At 47.9% G+C, this 12,111-nt stretch overlaps 2 protein-coding genes and 1 pseudogene across 2 annotated transcripts; 2 read left to right on the top strand and 1 right to left on the bottom strand.

Moving 5' to 3' along the window:
* Nucleotides 1–688: 688 nt before the first annotated feature.
* Nucleotides 689–2,693, bottom strand: LOC140911877 (uncharacterized). The gene is made up of 2 exons (XM_073345945.1): nt 1,836–2,693; nt 689–1,248 (listed from the first exon to the last, which is right to left on the bottom strand). The coding sequence occupies exons 1-2, from the start codon at nt 2,416–2,418 to the stop codon at nt 707–709; spliced, it is 1,125 nt and encodes a 374-aa protein (XP_073202046.1). The 5' UTR covers nt 2,419–2,693; the 3' UTR covers nt 689–706.
* An 86-nt stretch (nt 2,694–2,779) lies between these two features.
* On the top strand, nt 2,780–3,632 carry LOC140911980 (enamelin-like; the record flags this gene model as incomplete). Its single annotated transcript, XM_073346137.1, is given in 3 exon segments — nt 2,780–3,107; nt 3,110–3,535; nt 3,538–3,632. Coding segments are annotated over 3 exon segments (849 nt in total), but the record flags the coding sequence as incomplete, so codon positions are not given.
* A 168-nt stretch (nt 3,633–3,800) lies between these two features.
* Nucleotides 3,801–4,736, top strand: LOC140911979 (enamelin-like; annotated as a pseudogene).
* The last annotated feature ends 7,375 nt before the right edge of the window (nt 4,737–12,111 follow it).

Below are 12,111 nucleotides of genomic sequence, written 5' to 3'. Positions count from 1 at the left end.
GACCAGAAAATAACTGTTGGGGATGTTGAAATGCCTATATGTATCCTTGGGGACCCAGCCTACCCCTTAATGCCATGGCTCATGAAGCCGTACACAGGCAGCCTGGACAGCAGTCAGGAGCTGTTCAACTACAGGCTGAGCAAGTGCAGAATGGTGGTAGAATGTGCATTTGGACGTTTAAAGGCGCGCTGGCGCAGTTTACTGACTCGCTTAGACCTCAGCGAAACCAATATTCCCACTGTTATTACTGCTTGCTGTGTGCTCCACAATATCTGTGAGAGTAAGGGGGAGACGTTTATGGCGGGGTGGGAGGTTGAAGCAAATCGCCTAGCTGCTGGTTACGCGCAGCCAGACACCAGGGCGGTTAGAAGAGCACAGGAGGGCGCGGTACGCATCAGAGAAGCTTTGAAAACCAGTTTCATGACTGGCCAGGCTACGGTGTGAAAGTTCTGTTTGTTTCTCCTTGATGAAACCCCCCGCCCCTTGGTTCACTCTACTTCCCTGTAAGCTAACCACCCTCCCCTCCTCCCTTTAATCACCGCTTGCAGAGGCAATAAAGTCATTGCTGCTTCACAGTCATGCATTCGTTATTCATTCATCACACAAATAGGGAGATGACTACCAAGGTATCCCAGGAGGGGTGGTGGAGGAGGGAAGGAAAATGCCACACAGCACTTTAAGCACAGCACTTTAAAAGTTTACAACTTTAAAATTTATTGAATGACAGCCTTCTTTTTTTTGGGCAATCCTCTGTGGTGGAGTGGCTGGTTGGCCGGAGGCCCCCCCACCGCGTTCTTGGGCGTCTGGGTGTGGAGGCTATGGAACTTGGGGAGGAGGGCGGTTGGTTATAGAGGGGCAGCAGTGGCAGTCTGTGCTCCAGCTGCCTTTGCTGCAGCTCAACCATACACTGGAGCATTCTGGTTTGGTCCTGCAGCAGCCTCAGCATTGAATCCTGCCTCCTCTCATCACGCTGCCGCCACATTTGAGCTTCAGCCCTGTCTTCAGCCCGCCACTTACTCTCTTCAGCCCGCCACTTACTCTCTTCAGCCCTCCACCTCTCCTCCCGGTCATTTTGTGCTTTCCTGCACTCTGACATTATTTGCCTCCACGCATTCGTCTGTGCTCTGTCAGTGTGGGAGGACAGCATGAGCTCGGAGAACATTTCATCGCGAGTGCGTTTTTTTTTCTTTCTAAGCTTCACTAGCCTCTGGGAAGGAGAAGATCCTGTGATCATTGAAACACATGCAGCTGGTGGAGAAAAAAAAAGGGACAGCGGTATTTAAAAAGACACATTTGATAAAACAGTCGCTACACTCTTTCAGGGTAAACCTTGCTGTTAACATTACATACATAGCACATGTGCTTTCGTTACAAGGTCGCATTTTGCCTCCTCCCACCGCGTGACTACCCCCTCAACCTTCCCCCCTCCCTGTGGCTAACAGCGGGGAACATTTCTGTTCAGCCACAGGCAAACAGCCCAGCAGGAATGGGCCATACTGAGTGTCCCTGAAGAAAAGCACCCTATTTCAACCAGGTGACCATGAATTATATCTCACTCTCCTGAGGATAACACAGAGAGATAAAGAACGGATTTTGGTTGAATGCCAGCAAACATACACTGCAATGCTTTGTTCTACAGTGATTCCCAAGTACGTGTTACTGGCCTGGAGTGGTAAAGTGTCCTACCATGAAGGACGAAATAAGGCTGCCCTCCCCAGAAACCTTTTGCAAAGGCTTTAGGACTACATCTAGGAGAACCGCAAATGCCAGGGCAAAGTAATCCTTTCACATGCTTGCTTTTAAACCATGTATAGCATTTTAAAAGGTACACTCACCAGAGGTCCCTTCTCCGCCTGCTGGGTCCAGGAGGCAGCCTTGGGTGGGTTCGGGGGGTACTGGCTCCAGGTCTAGGGTGAGAAACAGTTCCTGGCTGTCGGGAAAACCGGTTTCTCCGCTTGCTTGCTGTGAGCTATCTACAACCTCCTCCTCCTCATCATCTTCTTCGTCCCCAAAACCTGCTTCCGTATTGCCTCCATCTCCATTGAAGGAGTCAAACAACACGGCTGGGGTAGTGGTGGCTGAACCCCCTAAAATGGCATGCAGCTCATCATAGAAGCGGCATGTTTGGGGCTCTGACCCAGAGCGGCTGTTCGCCTCTCTGGTTTTCTGGTAGGCTTGCCTCAGCTCCTTCAGTTTCACGCGGCACTGCTTCGGGTCCCTGTTATGGCCTCTGTCCTTCATGCCCTGGGAGATTTTCACAAAGGTTTTGGCATTTCGAAAACTGGAACAGAGTTCTGATAGCACGGATTCCTCTCCCCAAACAGCGATCAGATCCCGTACCTCCCGTTCGGTCCATGCTGGAGCTCTTTTGCGATTCTGGGACTCCATCATGGTCACCTGTGCTGATGAGCTCTGCATGGTCACCTGCAGCTTGCCACGCTGGCCAAACAGGAAATGAGATTCAAAAGTTTGCGGTTCTTTTCCTGTCTACCTGGCCAGTGCATCTGAGTTGAGAGTGCTGTCCAGAGCGGTCAGAATGGAGCACTCTGGGATAGCTCCCGGAGGCCAATACCATCGAATTGTGTCCACAGTACCCCAAATTCGAGCCGGGAACGTCGATTTAAGCGCTAATCCACTTGTCAGGGGTGGAGTAAGGAAATCGATTTTAAGAGCCCTTTAAGTCGAAATAAAGGGCTTCACTGTGTGGACGGGTGCAGGTTTAAATCGATTTAACGTTGCTAAATTCGACCTAAAGTCCTAGTGTAGACCAGGGCTAAGGTGCGACAAGTACTGCCTTTCTTTTGACAACTTCTGTCATCCAAGGGAAGATACTGGTTGAATCCCAGGTTCTGGGACACAACTGACAAGCCAGCCATCCCTTCAGGGTGCCTTTTTAGATACAAGGAGACATCTGTCTGAGCCGGTAACCAGTCAGCATGACTGGGAGAGACAGACAGTTAACCCTTCCTATCCTGAAAGAGACGGTTTTCCCTGTCCAGAAGGTGAGGTGTGGCATCACCAGCAAAACTCCCCGGTCTTTCAAGCAGGCACAATGGGGCAGTGCAAAGGCTCGGTGTACCCATCAGGTACCTCGTTGGGCCAGAGGGGAGCATTTCCTACCCTGACAGTTATTCCTATGGTCAAAGGGGAGATGTGCTTTACTCTAGGGGCAGATTTTGGGATGGCAGAAAAAACTCTCCTGGCATCAGCCCAGGAGGGCAACTGGGAAATCCCTTTTATCCTCCAGATTCTCCTTCAAGTCAGAGGCAAAGAAGCTGCTATTATCAAAGCGAACGCTTTGATCAGCTAGGGCATGAGTCTTACCCTGGACAAAGAAAATGGGGCCATGAGCAGCCCTTGCCTGAGGGCAGCCCAGCTGGACAACATGGGAACCCACAGTACATCCCATGTGATCTAACAGAGCAGCAGGTCTATTTCCAGTACTCTACAGACAACCCATCCAGCCTTGGGGGAGATTTACAGTATAATGAAATTAACCCCTGGGCTCCTGAAGAGAATTTTCCAGCTTATGACATGCCCCTCCCTCCCAAAGCAAACGGGAAATATTCCATTTAATTCTAGTGGTGTGTTTGGAAGGAGAGAGCACCCCCTTGGGCAATTCGTGGGACTAGGAGTATAATTCCCAGCTACAGAGCCTTCCGTCTCACCAAGGCAGATCGCGATATTCAGAATGATATTCCTGGGGCCCTGAAATAGGTTTATTGGGACAGACGGAGACCGCACCGTACCCCAATAGTTTCCCAGCTGGGTTTAGAGAGAACCTAAAGCATCTGGCTGGGATGGCCTGGAAGTACGGGTGTGTCCAGATGAGAGGGTTTGGTTCACTGGAGCAAGGACACCAGAAAGTCACCATGTCAGTCCCAGATGGCAACCCAGCAGATCACAGAGGGAATGCAGCGTATCCTTCCTCTGGCCGTTTGTGCTGTGCAGGGAATTCTCCAGCACCAAAAGAAAATCCCTTTTTCCGCTAGACTTTCCCCCAGTCAGATTCTCTTCCTGGGAAGAAAGAGGAAGCTCACAATATCCTGAATGTAGTAACTCAGAGCATGCCAAGCATGTCTGATACCCAGCTGGTATTCAGACTAGTCAAAGGAACAGCTCACTGGTGCTTGGAAACCACCCCCTCCCCTTCCCCTCCCCCCGCACCTAGTCCACAAGAAAATGGAGATGGAACATCAGATCAGGAAAGGAATACGCCATACTCTAAAATCACATTAGGGAAGAAAGAGAGACATGGATTCTACCCTGGAGCAGGTGCAGATCCAATTAGAAATGCCGTAAAGGGGATGGACACAATGTCCTTGCACAAATCTTTGGAGCAAGTCAGTTCAGTAAGAAAAATGGTGAAGCGGTGCCTGAAAAGCTTGTGATGTTCCCAAAGAAGGGCCATTGCAGGAAGGAATCCAAAGTGCAGCTCTGGGTAGCGAAGGTGATAGGAAACAAAACCATGCAGCACATGGCTTTGGAAGGGTACCATGCTTTGGAAACAGGTTACCGCAGTATTTGGCCAGCACTGTAGCACCACCTGGTGACAAGACACGAGAACAAATAATGCCCCCTAGAAAAGCAAACACTTTGCTTTGGAAACCAAGGCACTGCTAAAGGCTGAGCTATCAAATGGAGAAGAAAATCCTTCTCCATCCAGTTCTCTAACAGGAGATATGACAAATGATCCAGAGGAAAGGATGCCAGACTGTCTACTATTGCAAAACTAACAAGTGCAAATTGGCCTTTAAGATCAGAGAAATAAAACTGGCGGATACCTTTGTGCTGATGTTGCAATAAAAATGATGCTATTATCTTTAATCTCATTAGAAACATACAGGCAGAGTGTGTGGGTGGGTGTAGTTTTCATGCATGCTCTTGTCTGCTAATTTTCAATACGTGTAAAATTTCATTAGTATAAATCTAATGCCATCCTATCCCTTTAGAACGGATTTGTGCTTCGCACCAACTGCTTTTGGAACAACAGCAATGTCTGTTCTGCACCAAGGGTCCCCCTGGTTTTGAAATGTCCATATTCTTTCCCTTGAGGGACCATGTGACATGAGCATACAACATGAATGGGATGAATTCTCAGCTCTGATACTTGGATCCTTCTCTGCTTGCACCAGATGCGAATGGTGCTGAGATGCAGTGTGTGGATCTGAGAGGGGAATAATACCCTTAGGAGAGCAGAGCAATAAAAGCATTGTCACTCTTCCTGGAAACAAATCTTTAGCATTCCTTGTGCTACACAATGGCATCCCTGAATAGAGGCCCTGACTCAGCAAAGCACTTACTGCACGGCATTAAAATCAATAGGACTTACGCACATGCTTAAAGTTAATCATATGCTTGACTGCTTGGCTGAGAGGGGCTGGTTTGCTGAATCAGGGCCACAGAGCAAGGGTCTGTGTTGTGCAGAAGGTCAGATGGGATAATTATAGTGGTCCCTTCTGGCCCTAAAATCTGTTGAGTAACTTTCACATAGGACATCCAATAGTCATGAGATGATGATAGCTAGCAGCCGCTGGGGCTTGACTTCACAGAACCTTGCTAATGAACATATTGCTAGCGGTACTATTGAAACCATGGCACTGATCAGGATAATGCTCGGTAAGCATTCGTGGGATTAAGCCTCTGGGCTGGCTTGAAACAGGCAGTCTAGGGGGGAAATCTGTATGGCCAGCTGACCTACTTCTAATAATTCTACCTTCAGACAACCCAGAGAGTAGGTCAAAAATGCTCCAGTAACATCCCCAGACACTGCACCCTACAATAGGGTTTCTACAGGGGTTTGAGGCCAGCACTGTGGAATTGTTTTAATTAGAAAAGTAACAAGTTTAACAGAATTTGGAGTTTGACTAGATAAGTTAGATACTGCAAGGCGTTTTATTTCTATTAACCTACTGCCAATGCTGCCTATTCCCAAACAAAAGTTGTCTAGACAAAAACCCTAAAAGGATGTCTGCTGCTAGGAATCAACCCTCCTTTTAAAACCAGTGCTTAACCCCCTGTGAAACAGGGCAGCTTTGCATATCAGCTGCATTTGCTGTACTCAGCATAAGTGCAATCAGTGCTTTTGATAACGAACGGATTTTCTAGCACTTTCAGTGATATGCACTGTGGCTGCAGAAGCTAACAAGCTTGAAATACAATCAGTTAAAGGTTCACGGGTGGTTTTTTCCATTCATATACAACACAAAGACTTTCTCTTGCAAGAGAGCAGTTGATGCACTTGTAGCAAGTGAATCCATAAAAGATATATACTAGAATAATGAGAATGGTTTGGAAGGATGGAGATAAAACTCCCTATTTCTGTTTGTAAAAGGCAGTTCCTCTACTACAGAGGTGGGCAAACTACGGTCCGTGGGCCACATCCGGCCTGCGGGACCGTCCTGCCTGGCCCCCCGAGCTCCCGGCCAGGGAGGTTGTCCCCAGCCCCTCCCCTGCAGCCGCAGCGCGACGTGATGCCCGTGCTCTGCAGTGCCGGGCATGCGGCGGCAGCGTGGCTGGCTCTGGCTGGGTGGCGGGGCTTTGCTGCTCTGAGCAGCACAGTAAGGGGGGGTATTGGATAAGGGGCAAGGGGTCCCCACGGGCAGTCAGGGGACAGGGAATGGGGGGGGGTTGGATAGGCATGGGAGTCCCGGAGGGGGGCCTGTCTGGGGGCGGGGGTGTGAATAGGGGTTGGGGCAGTCAGGGGACAGGGAGAAGGGGGGGTTGGATAGGGGGTGGGGTCCTGGGGGTGGTTAGGGGCCGGGGTCCCGGGGCGGGTGGACAGGGGACAAGGAGCGTTGGATGGGTCGGAGGTTCTGAAGGGGGAGGGAAGTGGGAGGGGACAGATAGGGGGTGGGGGCCAGGCTCTTTGGAGAGGCAGAGCCTTCCCTACCCAACCCTCCATACAGTTTTGCAACCCCGATGTGGCCCTCGGGCCAAAAAGTTTGCCCACCCCTGCTCTACTATGGTATCACAACACTACTGTTATACTTCTAGGGTGAAACTCACTCATATGAAGAGGATCAGCACTGGACTATACCCCATTTAAGTCCCAATTAAAAGCCCTCAAGCTTATGCATCACTTAAATCCTATGTTAGCTTTGTGCTGGCCCACTGTGCAGGGAGAATTTCACCCTCTGTCCTCCAGTGGAGCTAACGTGGAAGGATCAGTTAGATTGGATCAATTAGAGCTGGGCAAATGCAACAGAAGAAGCCCTAGTTTGTAACAGGAGTGGAAGGTGGCACTTCACCCACTGAGGAGATCTGTAATCTAGTCCCTCTCAGCAGAGGGGTAAGAGATAGCTCTTGACTCATTCTGACACGATTGCCAAAACAATGCCATCCTCCCAGATACCCATAGCAATGGGCCTTTCACAAATCAAGCCATGAAGATATTGAAGGGAACATGCTTCCCTCCCCCCCCCCCCCACACACACAAAAACCCCCAACAGGTTGTAAAGTAAAACTACTGCAAAGAAAATCAAAACAATTTAGGACTTCCAGCTATGGGGCTAGATTATGGTTTTACTGATATGATAGACAGATGGTATGACCTGGCTCTCAGTATCTGAATGGGAGAGAATGCCCGGCACTGCCTTGGTCCATTAGATAGCAAATTCATATTTAATATAAAAATTACAGCTCACTTTTCAAAGCCATTGCTAAGAGATTTGGATGCCCTTTCCCATTAAAATTAACGGGCATCAATGTTTGCTCTCCCAAGGAGAATGGCCGTGAGTTCCCGCCGCTCTTTGAAGTGCAGTGTGTGCATTTCTCTCTAATTTGCACACTGCCCACACGGGAGCTTCAGAAGTTCAAGGAAAACACTTCATTGCAAATGTCTGTGTTGCCGCTGTGTCTCAGCGCTGCTTGCAGGAGAGGAAGCGGGGCTTCCCGACAGGTCTTCAGCCAAATCTGCAACGTTGCCAGGATCTGCAGGTAAATAAAAGGAGAGGCAAGGGTTATTGTTTGACCCTGTCAAATAGTCACAGCACGGTTATGTGTTTCTCACAGAAGTCCGCATACAATAACTCCTGAACGGATCAAACAGATACTGCCATTCATTTCATTACAACAGTCTCCAGCATCCCCAACTAATCAGTGCTGATTCTACACACAGGGCAGGCTATTTGAGAAGGTATTAGTAATCATAGTATTAGTTACAGTAGAAACAATACTCAGTTGGGGTCAGGGCTTCATTATGCTGGGCACTCTACACACACTTTTCAGGAGGACTTCATTCCTGCCCCAAAGAGATTACAATTTAAAACAGAAATGATCCAAATTAAGTGCTCACTTTTTCCATTGGTGTTTGGTTTTTACCTGGCTCTTCACATCCAAATGCTGGCGCTCCAGACAGGAGCAGTCCTTGTCCAAAAGGCCCAGGTTGTTTGCTAAGAGCTTCCAGTCTCTGTGCTTAAGGGACATCTCCACTGCAACCCTCAGGAGCTGCTTGTCATCCAACCCTGATCGGTCCTTGAAATCGACAGCTGCCTTCGAAAACAGTGGGAAAGAGGTCGCACCTTCTCGCTAACTGAAAGGGGTTGTCATAAAGCTAGCAGACCCCTTACAATGCACTTAGGGCCTCATCCAAACCCACTGACGTCAATGGGGTTCTTTCCTGATGGACTTCAATGGACTATGGATCAGGTTCCTAGTCCGATGTGCACCATCCCTGCTGGGAGCACTGGCAAAGGTTCAGCAATGTGAGCTATTATAATTCCACATGTAATTCTTTTGAGACTCACCTTGGCTTCTAAAGAGGTTCTATAATGTACCCCAGCACTGAGTTCATGATTTGGCTGGAGGGCTAAATCATTTGGAGACCCTGAAATTGGCCTATGGAAGAGCAGGAGATGGAAGTGTCCAGAACCAGGAGAATGGGCATGGAGCACCAAGCAGGGTAAGGGGATCTTGTAACAGACCCTCTTTCCAATCAACTCCCGGCTGCTCCCTGGGCAGCCACAGCTAGTTCTTAGCACTGCTTCTGCAGGAGGCAGACGATTTCCCTATTACTAATGCCCTTGTAAGCCCTCTGACAGGGCCAGGCTCATGTGGAGAGGGGGCACATGCGAGTTACTGTTTCCTGTCTCTGTAATTTGCTTGGGTTTGCCCCATGGATTTGGTAGGGCAGAGGAATTTGGCAGAAATTCTCTGGCACTGTAGCCTGGCTTCCCTCCCAGAAGCCTCTGTGACGGTGGGGGAAGAGGGGAGTATGCCACAGAGTCAGTTGTAGGTCCTCTTGGCTCACAGCAAGATAAGCATGCTTCCCTCGTTCTTTAATTTCACAGAGTGACAGAAACAGCATGGTAGATCTACTGAGGATTAAAGGTGGGATTTTCCAAGGGAATCAAGGAAGCTGGGGACTTAACTCCCGTCAGCTCCTTGTAGGTTTGATTTTTCTCAGGAAACCCCAACCCCAGAAAACGCTCTGTAAATTAGAGATGGAGATTAATGCTCTCATAATGCTACTGGGGTTCAGGGCCTACCCCTGCAAGGGCTGCTGTCTCTGATGAAAGAGAGGCTACTTCAGTAGTGAATCGCAAGAGGCCACCTCTTGTGGGGTGTTATATGGACGTTTATAGTTCCACAGTAATTCCCTTAGTGAAAACCCACATCAGTTATGAACTGACACCAAGGTTTTCAACCATGACTAGTGATTCAGGGGCATCCATCTCTGAGTGCACATCCTGCGACATCTGAACTGGCCCAGATTTTTCAGAAAGTGTCAAGCCCTCTGAGTCTGGCTCCTTTATGGTGCCTCAGCCCGGGTGCCTGAAATCACTAGTCACTTTTAAAAATCTTGGCCTGCTACTGTTGGGATTCCCCCCCAGAGCCAAAGGGTTAAAGTTTTATTTAAAATGAAACTTTTTGCATTAAAAATCTTGAATTTAGAGATCACAGAAATGTAGGGATGGAAAAGGGATCTCGAGAGGTCATTGAGCTCATCCTCCCATCCTGAGGCAGGACCAAGTGAACCTAGAGCATCCCAGCCAAGTGTTGGGCCAATCTCTTCTTAAAAACGTCCAGTGAGGGGGATTCCACAACCTCCCTTGGAAGCCTATTCCAGAGCTAAACTATCTTCATAGTTAGAAAATTGTTCCCAATAGCTAACTTAAATCTCCCTTGCTGCAGACTAAGCTGTTACTTCTTGTCCTACCTTCAGTGGACATGGAGAATAATTGATCACTGTCCTCTTCCTGACAGCTCTTAACATATTTGAAGATTGTTATGTCTCCATTCAGCCTTCCCGTCTCTAGTTGAAACATGCCCAGGTCTTTCAACCTTTCCTCAGAGGCTATAGTTTTTAAACCTCTCATTTTTGTTGCTCTTCTCTTGATTTTCTCCTACTTGTCCATATCTTTCTTAAAGTGTTGTACCCAAAACTTTACACAACTCTTTAGCTGAGGCCTCACCAGTGCCAGGTAGAGTGGAACTTGTTTGCTGCCTTCTCTAACCTATCACATGGGTGTTGAAAAATTGAAAATTTACGTACAGGAGGAAAAGATGGCTGTGAGTCCTTAAGAAGAGCGATGTTTGATGGTATTATTGGAAAATGCATCGCTGATGACAGCATATGTTGTGGAAGGGTCCGCATCCAAGCAACAAACTGATCTTCATCAATATAACCTAATCAGATATTAATACAATCTAAGAACACAGATATACGGTTTTTGTTCTTCAAGGTTGTATGCCGCCAACTGGAGGTATGCAAATTTCAGAGATAAACCATGCAATCCGAAAGCCATTATTCACTAGCAGTGGTCACAATTGTTTGCTAAGTCAAACTTGGAATTACACTGCACTGTACAGTATTTGGATTTCATTTTCCCCCTTCATTCCCTGGGAAGTATCTTAAGCGATAGGACTATATCATCAAAAACTGTTCACATGACAGGTTTCAGAGTAACAGCCGTGTTAGTCTGTATTCGCAAAAAGAACAGGAGGACTTGTGGCACCTTAGAGACTAACCAATTTATTCGAGCATAAGCTTTCGTGAGCTACAGCTCGCTCCACTGAATGCATCCGATGAAGTGAGCTGTAGCTCACAAAAGCTTATGCTCAAATAAATGGGTTAGTCTCTAAGGTGCCACAAGTCCTCCTTTTCTTTTTGTTCACATGACAATCTTTCCAGTTTCAAACATGACAGTATCACACTGTAAGAAAAAAAAAAGATGAGTAAGTTTTGGCACTGCTTTGCTACTATTAAGGAATCATACACTTGCAGCCATAGTTAAGGTTGTACCTACTTTACATCATAAATGTAACTGTGACCCCAATACAGCATTCTCATTCTCTCGCTTTCAAAGGACAATGATGAATTTGGCCCCGAAAGCTCATTATCAGAGTCCAATTCACACGTCCTTGACTCTCCATCTATTAGCGTGCGAGATCCTGACTCCCTGCTGCTGTGCGCCGTGGGCAGTCACTTACACCTGCCCAGTGTGAAGGTAGCCAGGGGGTAAAATGCTTCCCAATCAGAACAGTATTTCTTGTATCATGCACGTTCTCACAGAGATAAGTGAACACACAAGCTTCAGAGCAATGGGGAATCAGGCATCTCTCCTCTGCTGCCTTCTACTCTGGCTCCCCTCTGAACCGTGATGGTACTTTCAGAAAGTCCTCCTGCAGGGGAGAAGGTAATGTCAGTAATAGGAACCAGAGGGAGTCAGTGTGGTGACTGGCACCGGCTGGTGGAATTGACAGGCTGTAATTATGGGTTTCTTGTAATATGCACAGGGGAGGAGGGAGCTTCAGCTGTCAGTAAAATGTCTTGAGCTAACAATTACATCAGCAACATGGCTGGAACTAGGCCTCTGTCTTATCCAGGGAACCCCTAAATTCCATCTGCCTCAGTTTCTCTCAGGCCTAGATACCGGCAGGGTCCACAAGATAGCACTGTGCTATATCCCTGAGGGAACAACAGATGTTTTCTTCCAGTTTCTCAGGCTGTCCCATCTCTCTCATTCTCTGAAAGCAGGTAGCTCCTGCAGCTGCTATAAAGCCAATAACTCTTCATAATCATGATGTATTCCCTCCCAAACATGGCAAATCATTAACTCAGCAGCTGCCAAATTACCTTGATTGCTTTTATCCATTTCACTGAGGTAA

Source organism: Lepidochelys kempii, chromosome 5 (assembly GCF_965140265.1).
Source record: "Lepidochelys kempii isolate rLepKem1 chromosome 5, rLepKem1.hap2, whole genome shotgun sequence".
NCBI classification, from domain to species: Eukaryota; Metazoa; Chordata; order Testudines; family Cheloniidae; genus Lepidochelys; species Lepidochelys kempii.
This window is presented reverse-complemented; position numbering and strand designations above follow the sequence as displayed.